We start from the raw sequence: 23,389 nt of genomic DNA on the forward strand, positions 1-23,389 counted from the left end.
ACTGTATAAAAGAAACATGTCCTGGTTCAGCCAAATCATTTCTATTTGCTAAATGCCAGAATAATGAGAGAATGTTACGCTTTCTTCAAACTTATAAGTTTACATAGATTTACCTAGTATTAGATAGAATCATTTTTAAATTGTTTGACTCAATGACCTTTTCACCATAGTTTGCTGTATGTTTGGCCCATTCTTCCTGACAGAACTGGTGCAACTGAGTCCGGTTTGCAGGTCGTCTTGACAACATTTCCTGAAGGACTGAGAATAATGGCTTAGCATTGATCACTCCAAAGCATTTACTTTTTTTTTTGTCCCTAAACCACTTTAAAACTAATTTTGGGATGCAGAGGACCTATTTGTGCCCAAGCTTAAACTTCCTGACTTGAGTATTTACACCCACAGTTTTCTCCTCGTTGTGCCAGCTGCTGCCCCTCCTGCAGCAGAACGCACACACAGCATGATGCTGCCACCCTCTTACATCACAGTTGGGATGGCGTTCTCGCAAGCATCCCTTTTTTTTCTCCCAAAGTAACGAGGGTCATTATGGGGCAAATATTTCACTTTTAGTTTCATCAGACCACAGGACATGTGTCCGGTAATAAAGGTCCGGCAATGAAGTGCTTTCAGAAACCTTAACAGCAATGAAATAAATCCTCAAGGGTTGGACGTCAAGGGGGGATTAATAGGTAAAAAGAAAGAAAAGGTGCATTCAGAGAGTGGAATCATGCTTTTTATCTTGTATTTGGAGATGTGGCTTCCTCCTCGCTGATTGGCCTTCCAGCCCATGTCAGTACAGGACCGGTCTACTGGGGATGAAAGCTCTCTCTTATTAGCATGAGACAGCATCTTTGCAAGGATTTTTACTTTGGTTCTCGAAACAAACCCGTCTCCTTGCTGAACGGTATCGTGGCCGGACATCATGCTGTTTATATTGGCATATAGATCTTTGAAAAAAAATGAATGTGGCAACTGTTGGCATCTGGACCCAAGGATAAAGCAGATGTGTGGATCTCGGGTGCCTGATTTCTTTTGCTTTTTCCATGATTTCACACAAGGAAGCAGGGGGCTTGTGGGGTCTCTTTAAAATGCAACAACAGGTCGGCTTCCTTTTAACTCAAATATTCTGAATTAACTTCATGGATGTTTACAATACATACAATAAATACATCACAGACTTGTTATCAGTGTATCTACCATCCAGACCACTAAGGTCTTCTGGCTCCAGCCTGCTCTGCATACCTAGAACCAGAACTAAACACAGAGAAGCAGCATTTAGTTCCTATGCTCCACTTATCTGGAACAAACTTCCAGAAAACTATAAAAGTGCGGTTCCTTTAAATCAAGATTAAAAACACATTTGTTTAGGACTGCCTTCGACTGTTCTAGTTAAACTGTTTTACTGAAACATCACCAGTTCAACTTTTTTAGTCCAACTGTTTTTAATGTTCTATTTTGTTTCTACATTTTATTCCTACTTGCTTTTGTTCTGTTTTATTTTCCTATATCTTAAAGCACTTTGCATCGTCTCTGTACTGAGTTGTGCTATATAAATAAATTTGCCTTGCCTTGCCTTGCCTTGCCTTGCCTACAAAGCCACGAAGCCAGCTGTGATCTTAATTATTGTAAACTATTAATAAAATTCTCTTAAGTATTTTTATATATGTCCCATTATTCTGGTACATAGAAAATATAAATGATCTGGGTGATCCAAAAAGTGTTGAATCTGATTTTATGTCAGACAGTGAAACAAAAACGGCTCCCTGCCTCTTTAAATAGTGTATGAAAACATCTGGTTCAAGCTGTGTGTAATCTTTTTAAGAAGAGAGCGTGTCCCATTAGCCTCGTGAGACCATCCTGATCTTGCGAGCTTTCAAGGTTTCACTCGCAGATCAGCCTGGCTACCCTCCGTTAAAGAAAATTTGGAGCCGTTCACCAAACGAACGTCCAATCAGCGTTGGCTTTGAGGCGGGTTGAGGTGTGACGCAACGAGAAGCGCGACAGTTCAGTCTAAAGACATGGCGGCTTCAGCCGATGAAACTAGCGTTAGCATGGCTATCGAGCAAGTTTTATCGGAATTACAGAGTATTTCTTTGCTGAGCTAACGAGCCTTTACCTGCAGCAGCAAGAGTAGCTTGGCTTGTGGTTGTGTTTTCGTCGTTGCTCTGTTACGAGCGACGACGAATCTGATTGGTTTATTTGGCCCGTCTATCACCAACATAGGCCAATCAGCTAACCAGTATTTTCGCCCCTTCCCAAAATTACTTCAACGGAAGGTTTCCAGATGGATATGCGGAGCAAATCTATCTGGCGGAGTCAGGTAAGTGTCCCATATGCTGAGGGATCACGCTTCCTAGCCTCCCTGGGAAAGCTCACTGTAGGGAGGGCGGATAGAGGCTCAGACCGTTTTGTAGAACCAGCAGTGTGACCTGCTTCCTGGCCATGAACCAGATCCTTACCCCTGCTGAGTTGCTGGAGGTGGAGGGGGTGAAGGTTTGGTTGTCCATTGTTTTTGGGATCTGAATAAGGCTTGCGACCTTGTCCCCTGAGGAGATGCATCGAGAGTACGGGGCTGCTTTTAAGGCCTCTCTGGTCATCGTGCACCTAAGCCAAGGGCTGTGTCTAATCTTGGCACAAAGTTGAGGTTGTTCCCAGAGTGGCGTTGCCTCTGACCCTCGTGGAGGAAGCAGTCGGGTTTGGGAACCTCCGAGTCGCAGATGTGGCGTCTTTAGGCCTCAGACTGGGACGGTTTCACTGGATTTCTCAACCCGCAGCTCTCCACTTGGAGAAGACCATGAATGACCACTGGACAGATAGCTGCTCTTGGTGGAGGTGTTTTAGTTTGTTAGGATGGTTTTAATTGACCAGTTAGCAAAACCTCGCAGGAGTGGGTTGATTATATTACCTTTTGACAGACTTGTGGGATTTCATGACGTTTTGAGCCTTCCGTTACTCACTGCAGCCTGATGCATACCAGATAAACACAGGAGTTGAACGGACGCTTTATCATGCGAGAAAGAAAAAAAAAGAAATATATAGAGGCGTCCCGGAAATGTCTAACCATGGCTTTTTAAATAAAATGTGACATTTGTGTTCCAGCTGTCAGTACCGAATCATCAGAGCTGAAGTCTTGCCCTGCAGAAACCTATGTGGTATGAGAGCAACTTTCTCAAGGCACATTGTGTGTGTTTGTGTGACAAGAGAGGCCCTGTATGTATAAAACCGGGCCCGATTATATCTCCATTTGTAGATTATCATAATTCTTTGCGGCAAACTAAGGGGTCGAGACGTAGCTGCAGTCGTTGGTTTTTTTTACAAATTATGGCAGAAATTCAGCACGGTTCAAGGAGGATTTCCATAACGGTGTGAGAACCTCGACACAGAGGCCATGCATTTTTCAGTAGGATCTTGAAACAAGGCACAGGAAGGGAGGGAGCACATAATTCAATTTGCGTCGAAAGCCACTGCTCCTACTGTTTGTACGGCTCTTCCTCCTTCAGAAGAAGCTCTACAACCACAACCGATGCATAAAGTGTTAACAACTCAACAGCCTATTTACACATTTACAAAAGGATCACGTAACCGTTGGACAAAATGCGAGCAACACGGAGAGATACCAAGAGCGAAAGAATAAAACAAAAATAAAACACAACAGAGACAAACACCACGCATCAAGTCTTTTGCCGAAAAGTCAGAGCAACAGGAAGGCGCGGGTCTCCTCTCCGTCTTGACCGGGTGTCGTCAGCTGCTCTCCGGCCGCTCCAACGAAGCCTGCCAAACGCGGCTCTGTCAGCCTTCAGCAACGGGGAATCTGAAGGGAGCGAGAAAAACTCTAGGATCGCGCCGCACTCAAAGTGTTAAAGCTCATCTCTGGTTTGCGAAAGCGAAGAGGAGCAGGGCCCAGGAAACCTCTGCATGCGCTGCCTCTGCTCGCAGGCTGCATTCGGAGGAGTAAAAAAGGCCGAGGACATCGCAGCTCTCCCAGCAGAGGCTAACTGGCCGTCTTGGGCGGCGCGCTTTCCGAGTCGCCACCGCAGCAGGGCGTGTTGCCGGGCTTGGCCCCCGTGCAGCTCTTGGTTTCCGCCGCCTCGGCGCTATAGGGGCCGGTGGGGTCGGAAACACTCTGCTCGCTTTGTCTCTTCTTGTTCAGTTCCTCCCAATTGGCTCTGTTTGCTCGGATCATATCGACCATCGGCTGAAGTTTGGGATTCAAGTTGACTAGAGTCTAAGAAGAGAAGGAAAGAGGAGGGAAAATCTTTTAAAAGAAAAAATTAAAATCTTTGTCTCCTTACAGATTTGTTTTGCTTTTTATGTCATATTATGTTTCCATCGTTAGGCAAGTGTTTATACAGACAACGATAACCTGAAGAAACGTTCTACTTTTGTCTGGTCAGTGCACAGAATATTTTCCCAAAGTCTTTCAGATCGTCAGGAGGTTTTTGTGGGACATGAGGGGCGGTCCTGTGTGTTATTTCCTTATATTCTAGTCTATTTTTGCCCTGTTTCTTTCTTAACTGAGGCAAGTGAGGTCTCGTGAGACCATCCTGATCTCGCGAGCTTTCAAGGTTTCACTCGCAGATCAGTCTGGCTTCTCTCCGTTAAAGAAAATTTGGAGCCGTTCACCAAACGAACGTCCAATCAGCGTTGGCTTTGAGGCGGGTTGAGGTGTGACGCAACGAGAAGCGCGACAGTTCAGTCTAAAGAACATGGCGGCTTCAGCCGATGAAACTAGCGTTAGCGTGGCTATCGAGCAAGTTTTATCGGAATTACAGAGTATTTCTTTGCTGAAAGAAGAGCAAAACACTGCTCTGGAGGCTTTTCTCAGAGGAAAAGATGTTTTTGCTCTTTTCCCGACTGATTTCGGCAAGAGGTTGTGGTTGTGTTTTCGTCGTCGCTGTTAGTAGTCATATGCTTCGTTGATCTGATTGGTTTATTTGGTCCGTCTATCACCAACATAGGCCAATCAGCTAACCAGTATTTTCGCCCCTTCCCAAAATTACTTCTTTTAAGTTCTGACTCTCTTTTTGATCATTTCTTCTATCTATTTTGATCGGAGCACGATGTGTTGCTTTATGAGCTCTTTTGGCCGACTTAATTGATTTCTTGATTTTACAGGCCAGGCACTAATAAGGTCTGGGTGTGGTTTGTGAAATGGTACCAAAAGCTGCTGTTAATCCGTCTGTTTGTGATTTTGCATATGGCCACGTTGGTTTGGATAGCCTTTTTATTTTAATAAATGGAAGAAAGTCTTCATAAAAATGTATTTGAGTTATCTGTGTCTGATATTAACGTTTTTGGAAGAAAAAAATAAACTGTGACAAAAAAGCAGAGACAGAAAAAAACTGTAAGGAGGCAAATACGTTTTGTATTTCAGTAATTTCAGATTAAATATGGTGCTCACATTGCAAAACGTTTGACTATAGAAGCATTGTTTAAGCTTATGTATTACTTTTCATTTGTCCTAAACCACTAATCATGCTATTATTCACTTTAGACATTAACGTGGCCTCATCAGTGCACAACAGATCATATTATAGCCCCAAAAACCTCTGAAAAATTTAATTTGTTGTCATGGCCCCCTTTAGGAAGTTTAACAGATTTAACATCAGAGGAAAGGAATTTAGCTCTACCATTATTTTTTTCTGAGGATTTGCAGAACTTCTTAAGAAGGCTTCTGTCTTGCTGTAAAAGGACAAGCCTTTTATTCTTATTTTTGCTGTGTTAGACAGCAGATAATATCTGTGGTAGACAAATTTATAGAAAGAATCAAAAAACATATTGTCCATAAAAAGAGTTATAATCCATCTCACCTGTCCTATTATGTCTCAGAAATCACTTCATGCATTAAACTGTCTAAACTTGGTCAAAATCTGAAAGTTAGATTTATCCTCTCTTCTCAATAAAATTAATTCTGGCACATCATTCAGTTGTTAAGATATTTCAGAAGAATATTCAGGCTGTTTTTTCCCCCCAAGCTCAGATTAATGGCTGTTTTTCAAAGTCTGTGGAGACAGTGATCCTCAGCTCTGAGACTTGGACGTACTGTTAATTCATGACTGAGCATTGTTCATCAAATGAATAATTTAAGGAAGAAGAACTAAACAATATATATAGAGAGAGGGGGAACAATCCACAACAAAAGTGAAAACAAACAAGCACTTGATAGCTGCAGTCCATCAAAACGCCTGTTTTTTAAAGATTAGTAGCACGTGTGTGACTGAGATTAGTTGCTGCTGTCATTTTCCTCTGTTTAGGTGTAACTGGCAGGGTAGGCCAACTCGTCACCTTTTGTTTGATAAATTACCCAGCAGATAACAGGGCGTTGTTTCTCTAACATTGTCTAACAAGTCACTGTAATCACTTATTGTGTCTTTAACTCTGTTTCATATGCAAATATAACATTTGTATTCATCCAACTCAAGAAACAAGTGGGGGAAATATATGGAGAAGTGTGGAAAGTCTTGAGTTAACCCTTAATTTTTACACATTGCTAAGAATAGGGGCAAGTATATAACCTTTTTTCTAGAGATAAATTGGTAATATTGTCGTTGATTTAGGAAGCTCTCGGGGGTGATCCAAGGCTCTTTCCTCTTTTTCGTTTATTTCATAAGTTCCTCAGTAAGGCAATGCTAGTTTATCTGTTTAGTTCCAAAAGGGGAATTCAAAGTGCTTTACAAGAAAAAAAAGGAACAGAGGTAAAGAAAATTACATTAGCAATAAATCGGGTGCTGTCTTTCCTCTACTTAACTTGAATATTGCAGTTTTTTACGCAACGTATGCATCTTTACCGTAACTGGTCGTATCATCAGATTATTATAGCGCAATACTTTTTCCCCCTTTCTGATAAGTTCAAACTCTTCTTCTTTACAACTTAACTTCAAATTAGCTTTTTTATATTCATGTTACCAAATCTAGAGTGTAACTCTATATCTGACTTTGCCACCGTCACGTCCAAAGTTGTGGGATTATAAAGCTATTTCAATTAAAAATATAATAAAGGAATATTAGCAGAATGTTGTTTTTTCAAAAAAGAGAGAAATGTTTAACTAGAAACGAGTTCTGTCTTCTCTGCATTAAGCTGGAGGAAATTCTGATCAATATATTCGTTGATATGATTGACACACTGACTCAATGACTGTAGCTATGGGATGATGCAGAAATATAAAGATGCCCATCATTAGAATATGCATGGTAAGACATTTAGCAGTACTCTTGAATAAATAAAAGAGGCCCAATAACAGAGCCTTGAGGAATCCCGCATGTATAAGTTCAGGTTTAAGACAGTCAGATCACAGAAACTAGTCCCAGTCTGCCAAGTAAGATTAGAAATGTTGACGTTTAAACTTTGAGAAGTTTGGTCCATGATTGTTTTCCACTGCAGGTCTTTCTGTTCACATATGAGTTCACTACAAAGGCTGGAATCAGACATGCTGAGGACTTAAACAGTTTCCAGTCAGAAGCTGCTTTTACTTTATACAGATGTGGTTTTTACTTTAAACTTTTATTTAGTAATCCATGACATTCTGTTTCCTCAGGTGTACAAAAATGACATGACCCAGAGGCCCATTTAACTCTTCAAAATGGGAAAGACGAGAGAACACGTCATTCCTGTAAAGCAGATGTCTGTTTATCAGGTCATAGCTACAAGAAAATCAGAGCTGAACTTGCCCACACCTGCAGTCAATCATGAATTTAAAAAGTTAGGGAGGTTTGGGAGATTTCTAAGTTATTTACACAGCATGTGCGGCCCATTATTTAGCCTCAGAAAAAGAGAAGAAGAGTCTTCTTTCACGTACCAGGGTATGAGGATGGATGATTATATAATTAGGGATTAATAATCCACAAAGTAGGGAATCACCACCAGGAGAGGGAGATCAGCGAAATCAAAAACAAGGTCTCTTACGCCCACAGACCAAATTCCTGCCGCCTCTAAATTTTTCTCTGTTCGCCACCCCCCCCCCCCCCCTTCTCTCCTTTTGCAAGTTTAATTGGCAGAAGCAAGATCGTGAGCTCCGTATATGCATTCTCCAAACATCAGCCTTTTAGATGAGACAGAAACCCACCCCCGCCACACACACACACACACACACACACACACACACACACACACACACACACACACACACACACACACACACACACACACACATTCACTGTGCTCTGATGTGTTTTTTATCTACGCAACACAGACAGTAACGACTGTGAAACAAGAGCCCGGCAAAGATTAGTGCACTCTAACTTGCACACGCTGATCATTGGATAATTTATTAGCAATGAAGATATTCTGCGGTTATTTGTTTTTTTTTACTCATAATTACAGAGAGGGATGTGCTTCTGTACAGTTTGACTGCAAAAGCCTAGAAAATAACCTGGTGCTGTGGAAATCAGTAATTCTTTTCCATCGTCAGTGCTTTGAAAACCCTTCCTCTGCGTGACTTTTGTGAATTTAACTCGTGTTTTGACAGAGCTGATCTCCTCTGCAAGCTTGCCTTCTTCTTCTTCTTCTTCTTCCTCTTCCTCCCACACAGCAGCTGCTGCCGGCTGTGGGAGGGGCAGATCAGCCTCAGCTGATGTGGTACAGAAACACACGCCCCGGTACAGACGCATCTCAGGAGGTCATTGGTGAAGAAGCTTTGCTGTTCACAGAGCACGCTGTCCGAGCATTTTAATGAAAGGTTTGGTGGAAGGAAAAAGTGCGTCTGAAAAAAGACGCTCGAGCAGCATGGATAGCCACAGTCTTGAGAGGATTATGAAACAAAGTCCATTCAAGGGTTTTGGGGGGTGATTCGTACATTTATGTATCCAGATCACTGGGTGCAGCTGCCACGTTCCTTCAATTAAGATATTCCTGAATCAGAGGCAAAATCATACCTGAGTGGAAAAAAAAAAAGACAAAAGTATTTTGTTTCAACTATAAAATTTGTGTTTCGTGTGGTTTCATGGTCCCAGAGTATAATGAAAGAGCTCTGCCCACACTGCCAAAAGTACCAATACCAGGTTTCAGGACTAGCCAGCAAACTCAACAGACATAAGCCTCATAGGCACCACAACCAACAAAGTGGAAGGTGCACAGGTCACTATTACAGCAACCGGGGCTTCCTGAAAACCGCAGCTGATGGCCCCCATGCAACTGTCACTGATGCAGAAACTCGTGCAAAAGGAGCACTGATCATGTATGCAAGCATGTCGCTCCATGCTTGCTCAGTATGAGTGAGGGATTGCTGCAAAGCCACGGACAATGCAGACGACTCTCCCTGTAGCTTCTCCAGGAGTGAATTCTGCTTGTCGGGACTTTCAAGCAATCAACTGGTTCCCTTATATAGGACATTTTTGACCAATCTGTATAATATGATTGAATTTGACTTTGTAAAGTGCCTCGAGATGACATGTTTCATGAATTGGTGCCATATAAATAAAATGTCATTAATTTAATAAACTGTCCATTAGCAGCACTTTTTCCTTCCACTCAACTTTCCCTCGTATGCTTGGGTGCAGCGTTCTGTGAACAGCCAGTCTCTCCGGCAGCGGACGTCCCTCCTCGTGGAGGGTGTCAGTGACAACCTTCAAGTCAGTCGTCTTTCTCTATGAAATAACATTTCTGTATTTTAAAAATATATATTTTTAATGGTTTTTAATTAAACGTTTTATTGCAATAGGTTTTTTTTTTTAACTGAATTGCGGGTTTACATTAGCTCTAACCTAATCATCAAAATCAAATGAAATAAACCATCTCTCTGTTTGTGATCGTTGAGCTTTCAATGATATTCTAATTCACTGGAATTAACCTGGACTAACGAGAACAGCAGAGATCTCCCTGAAAGTTAACCAGGAAATAACTTCGATTCACATATTTACTCAGCAAGAATTCATCAGTGAGAGCAGTCTGAATGTCCTCTGTCTGAAGCCGACTCGCAGCAAAGAGTCAGCCCGCGGTGCTCTGTCGTACAGAGGGGCTTCGACCTGGCTTACATCACAGCTCTATTCACACACTTCCCGCAGCCACAAAGGGCACGCTCACTCAGCTGCTCTCAATGAGAACAGGACGTAACCTTAAAGCTTTTTTTTTCAGAGCTTCTCAATTAAAAGCGCTTCTCTCTTTCAGAGAGAAACCTTCGCTCGCAAAGAAAGTCAAACACTCGCTGGCGACAGTTGCACTGCTGGCGTCAGCGAGGGGACAATAACCGAGGAAGGACGCCGTCTGCTGATGTCAGAGGCGGATGTGTGGCAAGTGTGACAATAAAGGCCGGAGAGCAGCCAGCCGTGTGGGTTTTTCTTTTTTTTGTGTGTTTTTTTTTTTTACCTCGTATAGAGGCGAGCAGATTCCATCAATCCACTCCAGCTGCAGCCCTGGAAGCTCATCCTTCCTGTTACGGTCGAATATGGCCTGAAAGGCAAAAAAAAGAAAGAAATAAATAAAAAAAAGGGGGAGAGAGAGTTGTTTGCTTTCACAATTTTCATGCTTATACAGGCCCTAAAGTGTTGCTTTTAGCGCTCTGCTCTTAAGCGCCCAAGTCAGCTGAGTTTATTTCACGCCTATTTTCTCCGTTCCCTCATTCATGCAGCCCGAGCTTAAGAGGCTCCGCCGAGGCTGCGCTTCAGAGATAGTTAACGCGCTACGACTCAGAAGTTAATATTTCATTTCCAACGCCCACACAGGAGAGAGCTAAAGGTTCGACACAAGCAGCAAACCTGAGGCTACTGAATTAGTTATTTCAGAGGGGAGGCAATATGGCCAGGCTCGATTACTTAACAGTCATTAATTGCATGCAGAAGCCAGTCGGGCTTCTCCTTTCAAGGCTTTAAAAAAAAAAAAAAAAAAAGGCAGACCGTACACCTCTGCTGGCTGCAGCGGCTACGAGAGTTGCTGACATATTTCTGAATGAAGCCTTATAAATGAGGTTTTGTTGGGATTTCCTGTGAAAGACCATCACAAAATGGTGTACGCTTGGGACACACGGCTTTAAACATGTCCCTTAAATAAAATGCAGTGAGTTCTGAAGTCGTGCTTTTTGTAAATAAAGACACCACGTGTGGTAGGTAACCTCATTGAACAAGCGTTCGACGTCTAAAAGAGCGTCGCTCAACCGTCTGAGAAAGAAGGGAGGATGGCACGGCTGCAAGCCTGCCATGGTATGGGTAAACCGACTGGCCTGGCAATCAGAGGAGCAGCCCATAACTTTGGAGGAGCTGCAGAGATCCGTAGCTCAGGAGGGAGGATATGTCGCCGGGGCAAATCACAGTCACACACTCCACAAATATGGCCACTATGGAAGAGTGGCAAGATGAAAGTCATTGTTGAAAAAAAGTCTGCAGCCCACAGAAAGAGCAAACATGCTGGTCTGATGAAACCAAAAGTGTCATGCTCTGCTTCCTGTTTTCCATGTGATCCACAGTTATCTAGCACCAGGCTCTTAAAAGCCAGCAGTTTTTGCCTGCCTTGGCTGTTTTCGACCCGTCCTTGTATTTTGGATTTCCCTGCTCTGCCTAGCCCTCGTTGGATTCTCATTTGGCTCCTGTGTGGTGGTGGCAGCATCATGCTGCGGGAATGCTTTTCTTCAGCAAGGATAGGAAAGCTGGGCAATCCTGGAAGAACATCTGTTAAAAGGTGCAAAGAGTGCAGATCGCGTTGAAGGTTCAACTTCCAGCAGGAGAAGGACAGTAAGTATATAGCCAGAGCGACCTTGGGATGTTTTAGATCAATGGGTATCCATGTGTCAGACTGGGCCAGTCAAAGTGCATATCTGAATCAAATTCAAAATCTTTGACAAGGCTTTAACATATATGCTTAGCAATGTTTTTCCATCTGATTTTGCCGGCTTTGAGTTAATTTCCGAAGGAAAATTCCAGTGCAAATATGCCCAACTGTGATTGCTATGAAAACGTGCTTCTGCAAAGTACTCAGAGATAAATAAAAATGCACCTCAAACTTTTAGAAACCATGTTTCATTTTATCATCTACTTCCATGGACTACTCTGTGTTGATCTTTCACATGAAATCCCAACCGAGTAAGTTGCAGTTTGTTGTTTTTCTGTGACAAAAATGGGGACAAAAAGTTTAAGCAGTAGAAATACTTTGGCAAGGCACTGCATCTGCAAAACTGTCTGTGTGTTCTGCAGATGAATGAATAGAAGAAGAAAAAAATCTGCTTTGAATGCAGGGCAGCGGCGCGGTCAAGCTGACCCTACACTTTCCTCACACTGGGAGACGCAAGCCCTCTCGTTTCCCACAAAGTCAGGGCGTTTCCGAACAGCAGAGAAAATGGATCACGGTGTCGGCATCATCAGCTCTCAGAGGGCACAGGGGGGGGTGCAAGCGAGACTGCAAACGCTGAGCTGCTTTGATTTACTCACAGAGGGCGTGAGCTTTAGCTCCAGTCGTTCCCGGTCTCCCTGCTCAAAGAATTCACTCGTCACCAACTCTGCAACCTAAGAAAAGAGCAAAAGCTGGCATTTAGAGATGCTATCCTCCTTTTTAAGTGTTAAAAGTCTTAAAACAGAGATTCGGATCAGTCTCTTTAACGACTATTTAAACATGTTAGCATTTCTCCTTTTTTCACAGCACATTTGACACCTTGCGTGATATCTCCCATGGCTTTGTGACAGCTCCAAGATCGCAGGCTGTCATCATCATAGATCTAAGAAGGAGAAACCAAATTATTTCAAGCATCTCAAACAATGAACCGTATTTCCACTTGCAGGTACCAAAAAGAGCCGACTTTACCTGCACATGTCTCTGTGAGCCTTCACGTTCCAGTTGTACTCCCCTTTGCTGACAAGTTCAAAGAATGTGTTTCTTTTCCTGAGGGGGGGAGAGAAACAAGAGAGCTTCTGGGTGAAGCTGTAAACCACATTCAGTCCACCAGGGGGCGTTATTACCTAGAACAACCACTCCGAGGTTTTAATATGCAGTGTGCTGAGATGAGCCCAGAGGCTGCCAGTGTGCCCTGTGCTCTGGATTTAGTGGGTTTAGCAGAACGTACTCGAAGTAAAGCGTGAGGTCTGTGGCCAGAATGGACTGTTTCAGCAGCTGCATGAGGTCGCTGTACTCTGTGGAGGACAGGTTGGAGAAGATGTTGTGACCCTGTGGAGACACACATGGAGAAAACATGACAAAGAGAGCCTTTTTTGCAAAGGACAACGCTTCCGGTCAGAAATGCTGGCAGGCTCGGTGTGAATTATGGTTTAAATTTAGCGTGTACTTTAGATATATCAAGGTATGGAGGTGATACGATTAGGGCACCCCATTAAATATTCAGTCTATCCAATAATTAATAGTATATTTATTTCAAAATCACAAAAGAAAAGTACATTTAGAGTCACTCAAGCAACAAAAATAAAACTTATTTTACTCATATACTCAAATACATAAACAAGAATGTGTTTTCTGAGAAAATACATGGGACACGCTACCCCCTTTTGGCTGTAAAACGTTTAGTTATAGGTCCTGTAGGAAGTTGCACCTTCACCAAGGCCTTTTTTTTTTAAATACTTTTTGTCTTGTGTCATAAACAAGCTTCATTCGAAATTGCTGCTGGACGTTTTACTGCTCTGTGACAAGACTTAAAGATTTATGCTTTTAGTTCTGCTCCCAATCTGACAGAGGTTGAGCTATTGTGTCAGGAACCCAAACCCAATGCCAGTCAAATGTCCATTCAGAATCATGGTAGAACCGTGTTGGTGGCTGCAAAAGGAGGTGTAAATTGCAACATTGCATTTATATATTTGAGCCTGTATGTATAATTCTGACCCCAAGTGGGTCGGAGAACTGTTGCGCCCCCAGATCGAGCTCATGAATCGGGTGCATTGATAAGAACCATCAAACGTGTATTATCATTACATCTTAAAACAGAAGACTTGAAATTAAATATTAAAAGCCCCCAAATTTAATGTCACGACCAAGCCAGCTCCATAAAACCTGAAAGCATGTTGATTACTGTAATTGGTTTTCGCCTTTATGGTGCTATAAGGCATTTAGGCTGCATCGTCCTCCCACCATCGCTCAGTGAGCAGCATGTCTGTGTGCTTGAGCTTCAGCTGAGCCAACTAGCTCCCGCTGCTTCAGTCAAAGCCACGTCTGCCTTCGCTTCGCTGGTTCAAGTCAGAAAAATCAGTTCTACTTTTAGTTTACAGGCTCACAGCCACCATGCTGGCTTTTCATAGCAGGACACATAAAAACCTTCCACATTACGTTAAGGTTTTAATCCTGGTAAACTATGACGGCGTTAACGAATTAGGGTTAGGGTCAAAATCATTACCTAAAGTTTTATTTTTTTAATTATTATTATTATTTCTGCACTATTTATCCCATTAATATTTCCTACTATTAGAAACAGCCATAGCTCGCCCATTTGTGATGTAATGTTTAATATGGGAAAGGAAATTTGTCCAGTTTAACACATCATAATGTGTTTTCCAGGTCTTGGAGGTGCAGCTGCGTATGTGGAAAATGCTGTAGAGCCCTTGATGGGTAAATCTGAGCGTAGTCTGAAAAATCTTCTGAAATTTCACCAGCATGAGGCCGAAATGGCTGAAAACAAGTATAAAAAAGGAGAACTTAAAAACATCTTTCCCCATAAAATGTCTGATGTGTCTTTTAAAGTTTCCTGTAGGCTGCAGTGGTCTTAAAGGGATTGACGATTAGTTGAACACGTTGGCCTAAATATGTTCTTCAAAATGCTTTGTGATATGTAAAGACTCATATTTACTTCAAAAATTGTATATTCTTTGTTATAATTTTTACCCATGGAGATCGCCATTTTTTTCCACATTTGCAATGCATGCTGGGTTGATGATGCTGTTAGGAACTACTGGACTGGAACCTACAGGGTTTATCCAAGTTTCTTTTTTTTTGTTGTTGTATTGACTTTGACTGGCATAAATCTAGACAATGCCACACTGTGTCGCTGTTGGTTGTAATTTCCAAACAGAAAAAGTGAGGTGAGTCTTCACATGGACAAAAAAAAAAAAAAGCACAATAGGAAAAAGCCACCGGAAGAACGAAACTTTCAAAGGACCCACATTTGTGCTTTCAACACTTCTCTCCTGAAGACTTTGAGTCATTTGTACCAACAAGGCTGATGAAGGAGCTAACAGGTGGACGTTACCCTCTCAGCCTAAAACCAGCTGCCGTGCCGCCTATTTTTATCCATTTTATCCATTACTACGTTATTATCCATTTCAATGCGCTCCCATTCAAACTGAAAAGGTTTACCGTAACTCACTGCTGTTTTGGCTGGAAGGAGCTATCCTTCCTAGCAGACCTAGCATGTGTTGTTTACCCAGAATGCATTAGAGCATTACAAGATGGTGGTGGCCGTGTGACAATATTTTACTTAAATCTATAAAAAGTAAACAGCTTACAGTATTTCATTGTCCAATTTTATATTTAAAATAGATATCTCTTAAATAAAGTATATTGTTACAACTAATCGCGGATCCCTTTAAAGCGAGTAGATGTGGGGTTCTCAAAGCTAGGTGATCACATTGTGGGTGGGTGAGTCTTAGGATCATACCCAGACACTAAATTGGATTTAAGAATAACTAATAAAACCATACATAGGCTAAATACATTTCTTACTAGTGAACATGTGTGATGGCTGGGGTCTCACCTCCCTGCTGTTGTTGATCTGCAACTCTGACGCTGAAAAACTACAATAACTTTAGATATTTGAGTGCGAGTTGGCTGATAAATAACGAGATGAGAAAAAAGATGCATTCCTGCATTGAGTTTCTGCTGAGAAGCTGGATGCCACATAAATAAATGTTTGCGATTCTTAAAAGCTGTAGATCGGTGCACGAGTTTGAAATTATTTAGGATCCTCTCTAAATCCACAGAAACTGGGTGTGGAGTTTTATTTGACCACCATAACAAATCAAAAAAGCTTTCCACAGGAATCTTTCCAATGAAACTAATTGGATCGGTGCAGGGGAGCGGCTTCCCAACAGCTCCTAATAAGTGAGCTCCATGCCTCGGGTTTTTAACCCAGCGTGTACAGTACGTTCATTCAGCACTCCGGCTCTCCCTTCTGGGGAATCAAAGCTCTTCAAAACCAGATAACAGTTTTAAACACAGAGCGCCTAGCTCTGCACATTTGTGCAACCATGCCCCCCCTCCCCGACTTCATTCATTATCTCAGAGGTCCTCATAAAGTATTGAATTACGTTAACAAGCAATGACACAAAGGACGTCTGTGGTTCTGTCGCACCTGCAGCAGATGGAGAAGGAGGCGACGGATGCAAAAGGTGACGAGTAATAATTCAGCGGTTTAGGCGTTTACCAGTGGCTCCACTGAATCATCAGCCATGTCTTCTGCTAGAATTAGTCACACACTATTCATTTGTATGCTAATTAACCGAGGACAACAGCAGACCCAGCTCCGCATTAACAGACGCCATGTAGTCCAAGCAAACATTTGTCAGCTCGCCGTGTTGTCAGCGCCGGGATAATGAAGCCACTGGATCCGTCTCCTCAGCCTCGTCTCGGCTGCTCCCCTCAAAAAAAAAAAAAAAAAAAAAAACGCCTCCAATTACAAGTGCACAGAACCCGTTCACCTGGTAAAACGTCTCTCTCCCAACAAATTACTGGAGAATCTATCATCTCTGTAATTACATTGATTCGAGGGCAGCCTGAGCTATTTGTTTACTCACTCACTGAGGGAGCACACGGTTGCCTTCAAGCGCTGCGAGCGCAAACTCATTCATTTTTACGTGGCCTTTAGTGCCTTCCATTCATTTAAACTTAGGTCTGCTGGTATTTGGAAACAACAGATTATTTCAATGGGTTTAAGACAGTTTGAGATGAAGAAACGTCACTATAAAATGTTTGATTTTATTTTTTTTTTTGTTTTGTTTTTTTATCTAAAATGTACATTTATTTTATGCAAATTTCTCCAATTACAGTTTCTGTGTTATAATTTGTGAACGAGAGTGTTAACTTTTAGTGGTTTGTTTAATGACTTTAGTGCACTTGGTTAAAATCGTCACCAAAAACTCAGAAAGCCTGAAAAAATGCCTTCCTTCCTCTAAGGGCTGAGCAGGAATAAATTAACAGGTTTTTTTTTCCTGCCCCAATATGTCCTTGAAGTGAAAAAAGACTGTAGTCAACTCCATTAAGAAGAAAACTGGATATCACCAGTTATGCGCTTAATCAACACTTATTTCTACAGTTGAGTTTTACCAAATCACATCACTGGTGTTTAAGAAACAAGTTTTGTATAAATGGATTTAAAAAAAAAGAACACCCTTTAAAGCAGAGTAAGGCTCCGTTGGGAGCAAATCTATACTATCCAAAGTTTGGGATGTTGCAGGTTCTATCAGTGGCTCCCCTGTTTCTCTCAGGTAAGGAGTTTGATTGTCATCTTTGATAGCTCCCCATTATTTCAGTCACGTCAGTATCATTCATTTTGCACTTAAAGGGACAGTATGTAACTAATTTGTTTTTTTAATTATCAAAAATCATGTATTGCTTTTATAAATATATATTCTGGCAAAGTCTAACAAAATCATATCAAAAATGAAAGGGTTCTCATAACTTAGAGTTAGTAGTTTATAAATACATGCAGTAGGTGTCGGTGCACCACTGGGAGGCACCATATTGCGCCATTATTTCTGCTTGCAGAAGCCAAAAGGGGACAAACTTGTCAGCTGTATGTGTTTCCCATCTGTCTTCTATATGAGGAAATGCTGTCGGTGGAGGAGGAGTAGAAAACAAGCAAAGATGAGCGTAGATCATTCTATGTGCCTTTTTCTGTTAAAATGGAGGACTATCCCAGCAACAGGGAAGAGAAAGTAACCAAGAAAAGGAAAAATAAGTAATGACCGGGAGAAAACAAGAGTCTATATCGGTGCAGCTATTATTCCCAGGTGCAGACAATTCATGAGGGAATGTTGACTCTGAACTGACGCGGAGGTTGCAGGCTTTCTACTGGACATCAGGTAACTTAATTCAATTTAAAGGTATACTATGCAACCGGGGTTGATTTTCCTGCGAGGCTCCCCCCAGAGGGCGAAAGTAAAAGTGCACTGTCGTAAATATGCTCAGCTGTTCTGGTTTCTCCGTCAAGCCAGGCACGGTTGTTTTGAGCTTAGCAGACAGGCGAACACAACGAATACAAAAGTCGAAAAAACGGCAGTACAAACAATGACTAACACAGTGAAAGTATGAACATGCACAGGGAGAGAGAGAAACCATTCCAATGCAGTGTTTCCCCTAGGTATTTGCTTACCGGACGACCGGCAGAGCGGGGGAGAGAGAGAGACAAGCTTTGCACGACCAGCGGAGCGGGGGGGAGACAAGCTTTGTGCTACGGAGCGGGGGGAGACAAGCTTTGCGTGACGGAGCGGGGGGAGACATGCTTTGCGTGCATATCGAGTTAGTTTTTTTTAAATTATCATTATTTTTTTGGAATGTGGCGAGGCGGTAGCGTGAGGGAAACCCTACAATGTTACTTACAATCGCATCAGCAGAAATGCTGGACCCTTAAAAATTGTAGGAAAAAAATGTAGCTATACAGAAAACATAAATTATTAAATAAAAGCATTTATCACATCTATTCTTACATGCATCTGAATTTATCCTTCAGCATCCCCATTCCCTTTATGGTTTATTTTTTAGTGTATGCCTAAATACAGATGTTTCGATAGCAAAGGGTGGATGTGTATGTATGTTCTTATACTTTTGACTTCAATGTGACGTCATGCTGGTCTCAGATTGGTTACTTTTTCCTTTTTTACTTTTTCCTTGGCGCTAAGCTCTCTGAGCCCGTGTCCAATCAGTGATTTTTGTGTCATTCTTCATTCAATCACATTAATGCATCATACTTGTCAAAGTCACAGCCTAGCAGCCGAGATGCACCGGTGTGAAAGCCACTAAAACATACAAATACAAATGGAAGAGGTAGACCACAACAACGACAAGACAGGAGAGAATGGCCCAGCGAACAAAACTTAGGTCATCTATTTACAAAATTATGATGAATAAAAGCAGATAAAAATACTTGGACTGGGCCAACCAGATTTAAAAATCCAGTAACATGCAAATGACCCTAGACACATTAATGTCCAACCAGAGTTTCTTATTGTTATATTTTAGTTTCCAACCTCTAGTGCAACGTGAACTAAAGCTTGCTATTAGGGCTGAGGAATATATCAAGATATTTAAAAATATCATGATTGTTTTGTTGTTGAAGGTATTGATATATAAGATGAGAGTATATCAATCATATTAAGATGGCCTACATTGAATTACAAATTATACTTTTATGTACTCCAGTATGTTATTTTTCTGCTGTTTCTCATATTCATCTACAACTGTATGTTTTTAAAATGAGCCTGGGAGAAATTTTAGATTCAGAGATGCCTTTTTATAATTACTTTATGAAAAGAAAAACATATCGAGATGAATATCATATATCGCCATTCAGCCTAAAAATATCTGGATATTATTTTTGGTCCATATCACCCAGCCCTTTGTTGTCAATATTCCCTGAAGAAAGAGCTCCAGCAATTTACAAGGTCATGCTTTTGATAAAACCCTAGACCTTCATCTTCCCATCAGTTAGCACATTAAATAGTCAAGTTCATGATTGGACTGAAAAGACTGAAAAAATGTGACCTGCCTGGAGTGTCTCTACAAAATAAATACAGGAGCATGACTCAGGTTGGCAAAGTTGCATTTCAATGAACCAGAAGACATCCTTAACAATCTTCTTCGGATCGAAAAAGTAAATCAAATCAGTATTTCATACAAAATACGTTGGTGGAGGGATGATGATTTGGGCTGGTTTCCCATCCAAGGAAGCCTGTCCATCCTGTCCGACAGCTACAGCAATGTTCTGAAAAACGGTGGGTTTGTAAAGGTAGTTTTCAACAACTCTTTTTTACAGTTTTGGCTTTTTATGTTTAGGAAGTAATGACAGTGTGGAGTCTTTGTGTGTGTTTTTATAAACTTGAGTTTAGATGTATATTATTTTAGAAACTGATAAAACAAGCCCTGATCTGTAAAACATGTCTACTTTCTTTTCACCATTACTGCACTGCACTGCTATATGCCACTAAATAGCATCTGAACTCGTCTGAAACGAAAGCAGCTTTATGCAACAGTTGTGAAATAGAATCTATAGAGTCCAGCTTCTGCAGAGGGAATGTGGAGGAAACTGTGGCTGCAGACTGCAGTTTAAAAATATCGTATCTCCGAAGGGAACAAAGGTTAAAGGCTCTATTGCCAGCGGTGTTTGTAATCACATGCAGCAGAAGGTGAATGGTAACTGCATTGCAGCAGATACAGGAACATAACACACCTCGCTCTGCAGGATCATAACAGCGTGGTTAAAGTGGTGGTGCTCCAGCGTAGCAGAGGTCCCATAAAGCAGAGCGAGGGCTGAACCCGTCCTGTCACACACACACACACACACACACATAAAGGCACACAAATGTAAAACAAAAACAAACAGAAAAAAACACATTGGGATAAAAAAGAAGGATAGCATAATCGGTTTTCAACAGAAGCTGAGACCTAAAGTCTGCTTTTAAACTCTCTTTGGATTTTCCCTCCAGTTCAGTCTGTTTCTAACTTATGGCCCAATAAAAAGGACGCCTGAGACTCATAACCCAAACTACAGCTGAAACTGAAATGTCAAACTCTGAATGGGGGCCCTTATGTAGTCTTTAAAAAGAGAAACCCATCCCCATATAGTGTTAGAGTTGTTTACTTAAGTTAAAGCCTGTAACTTAGAGCTTTAAGGGTATTTGGTTTGGAAGTTTTCAAGCAAAGCAAGAAATATTCATAGACTTTGTGGTTTATCTGGATAAGCTGCTGTTTTGATTCAAATGAATTCAAAACTATTTTACATTTCAAACTGAAACTTCCTCTTCATTAAACATAAATTAAAGGTAACACCTTGAAAAGTACTTTTTTCACATTTTATCATGTCACAATCACAAACCTCAATGTATTTTTATTAGGTTTTTAACATAAACAAACTACCGCATTACTAGGATGTAAATCGAAAATTATAAACGGTCTTCAAAATTGTTTGCAAAGAAAAGCCTAAAAATAGAAATATGCATTTATATTGAGACCTCTTTATCCTGGGATCCATGATTGTTGTGTTATTTCGGATTCTGCTTTACTTCTTTATTATTTTTTAGGATTATTTTTTTTTAGTTAGTCATGTTCTAGGTTGGTGTTTCTCTTTCTATAACCTCTTCACTGCGTTCCTTCCTGTCTGCAGTTCCTTGCCTCTAGAATTTAGTTTTTTCTCCTTCATTGTCAGATCCACCTGCTGCTCCCAGTCTGTATTCATTCACTAAAACATAATATCATCTCAACAGGCTCCCAAGCTCCTGTTGGCATTTTGGACCGGCATTTACAACTCAAATAATGACATTTTACCCATAAAGAAAATGTATCAACTCCCTTCAGACGACGTATAAATTCTTTGTTCTATCACTTATAACACCCCAATAAAATACAAAGAATCTTGAGATTGCAGCGAGACAAATTGCGAAAAATGAATACTTGTGGGAAGCACTTGCTGAATTGGGATGAAACACTGTGCACAATGTGCAACAGGCGCCGTGTTTATGTGTATGTTTGCAGCAGCAGAAGCAGAAGTCAGGTACACTTACTTGGCCTGAAAAGCATTGTTGGTGCCCCTGTGGTCCAAGTCGTGGCACACACAGCCTACAATAAGAGCTAAGATCTCCAGCTCGGTCAGCGTCTCCTGGAAACCCGCCGTCTGAGTGGCACAGAGGACAGGAAGCAAACAAAACACACACACACACACAGAGTTTATGAGCAGCAGCGCAGCATTATACAATAACACTGTGACTACATTGGATACAAATGGAAAAACAGCAGCATCAACCTAGAAAAAAAAAAAAAAACGCAGCATCTTCCCAAAATGCCAGTGGGACTGCAGTCGCATTGCTACACATCCACATTTATAGCTCGGATGAATGGGCTCTGGTGATCATATGCTGACTGAGTCACTGTGGGTCACTGTAAGGATAGCAGCGAAAATCAGCCTCCTCATTAAAACACATCAAGAATCAACATTCTTGATGTGTGGAAGAACATAAGGGCCCCAAACAGATTACACACTATTCTTTAATTTCCCCCTGCCAATAAACAATTCAATTGGGACACTGCACATTAATGCTGCACTTGATTGAATGAACCGCTGCGGTGATAGCATAGGAGGATGTGTGCCCCAAGGACCGTAAGTAAAGGAGCCATGCTCAGTAATTGCTGGGATCTGCATTCAAACAAACATATCTGCATAGAACTGCAGTTATTAAACACACTGAGTCGTCTTACTGATTTGATCACAGATCTGAAATTCAATCAAACAGTATGAGAATATTTACACACTGATGAATTAGCCATATATATATATATATATATATATATATATATATATATATATATATATATAATGGAGTAGATATCAAGATAGTTTGTGTCTTTAAAATGTATGAAAATTAAAATGCAATAATGATAAGGCAATCTTTCTGTTCATTTCATATTAAAACTGATGTAAACATGTGAAGTGATTAGGGATATAATCCAGCAGTTGCTTTTACAGCAGTACTACACTTTATTTCCTCACAGATACATTTTTGTTTCATTTTATAGATGCTGAAAGTAATAAAAAAACAAATGACTTCATGGTTATTCTTCCTTGGAGACTATCATGGATACATGGCTCAGTCACAATTTCAATTCCTCTTTTCTACCTTTTGAACCTTTTTTTTTTGTTACAAATCTTGATTTCAACAAATGAAAAAAGAAAAAAAATGCTGAATTTAATCATCCATTTTCATGCATCTACATTTAGAGAAACTGTTGAGATAATTAAGAGGGATCCCAAAGCTTTTCCAGGCCAGAAGGGCTATACTCCCTCCGGCTGGTTCTAAGTGTGCCCTTGTTTTTATATAGATTTATATAGATCTTTAAAATAGCCAACCATGCAGTCAAAGTGCTTTACAACAAAAATGTAGAAAACATTCAAAAACAAATAATAGACAAAATAATAAACAATTGTTAGAAATCTGAAATAAAATGCCACAGTGCTACTGAGTATGAAATGCCTTCCTAAATAAAGAGTCTTAAGTTGGGATGTAAGAAGGGCCAGATCAGCGATTGAGTATAGATCCAGAGGTAGCTGGTTCCAGAGTCTGAGCGCCATGACTGAGAAGTCCTGGTCACCCCAATGTTCATATTTAGTTCTTGGATCATTCAAGAAGAACTGGGATGAAAACCTCAAGAATTTACCATGCAGGCAAAAACTCAATAAATCAGAAATGTAGGGTGGGGCCAAACCATTAAGAGCTGTAAAAAACAAACAATAAACATTTAAAATCTATTTTAAAACAGAAAGGCAGCCAGTGG

At 41.0% G+C, this 23,389-nt stretch overlaps 1 protein-coding gene across 1 annotated transcript in view; it reads right to left on the reverse strand.

Annotated features, from left to right (window-relative positions):
- Positions 1–2,327: 2,327 nt before the first annotated feature.
- The window catches only part of pde11a (phosphodiesterase 11a), a 56,478-nt gene continuing 35,416 nt past the window's right edge, over positions 2,328–23,389 (reverse strand). Inside the window, exons 13-20 of the mRNA XM_036139331.1 lie at positions 21,625–21,734; positions 20,295–20,385; positions 12,978–13,078; positions 12,719–12,796; positions 12,569–12,632; positions 12,349–12,423; positions 10,298–10,381; positions 2,328–4,222 (exon numbers count right to left, since the gene is read on the reverse strand). Coding sequence (XP_035995224.1) covers positions 3,989–4,222; positions 10,298–10,381; positions 12,349–12,423; positions 12,569–12,632; positions 12,719–12,796; positions 12,978–13,078; positions 20,295–20,385; positions 21,625–21,734 — 837 coding nt within the window. The 3' untranslated portion in view covers positions 2,328–3,988. The remainder of the gene's footprint in view (positions 4,223–10,297; positions 10,382–12,348; positions 12,424–12,568; positions 12,633–12,718; positions 12,797–12,977; positions 13,079–20,294; positions 20,386–21,624; positions 21,735–23,389) is intronic.

Source organism: Fundulus heteroclitus, chromosome 7, assembly GCF_011125445.2.
Source record: "Fundulus heteroclitus isolate FHET01 chromosome 7, MU-UCD_Fhet_4.1, whole genome shotgun sequence".
Lineage (NCBI taxonomy): Eukaryota > Metazoa > Chordata > Actinopteri > Cyprinodontiformes > Fundulidae > Fundulus > Fundulus heteroclitus.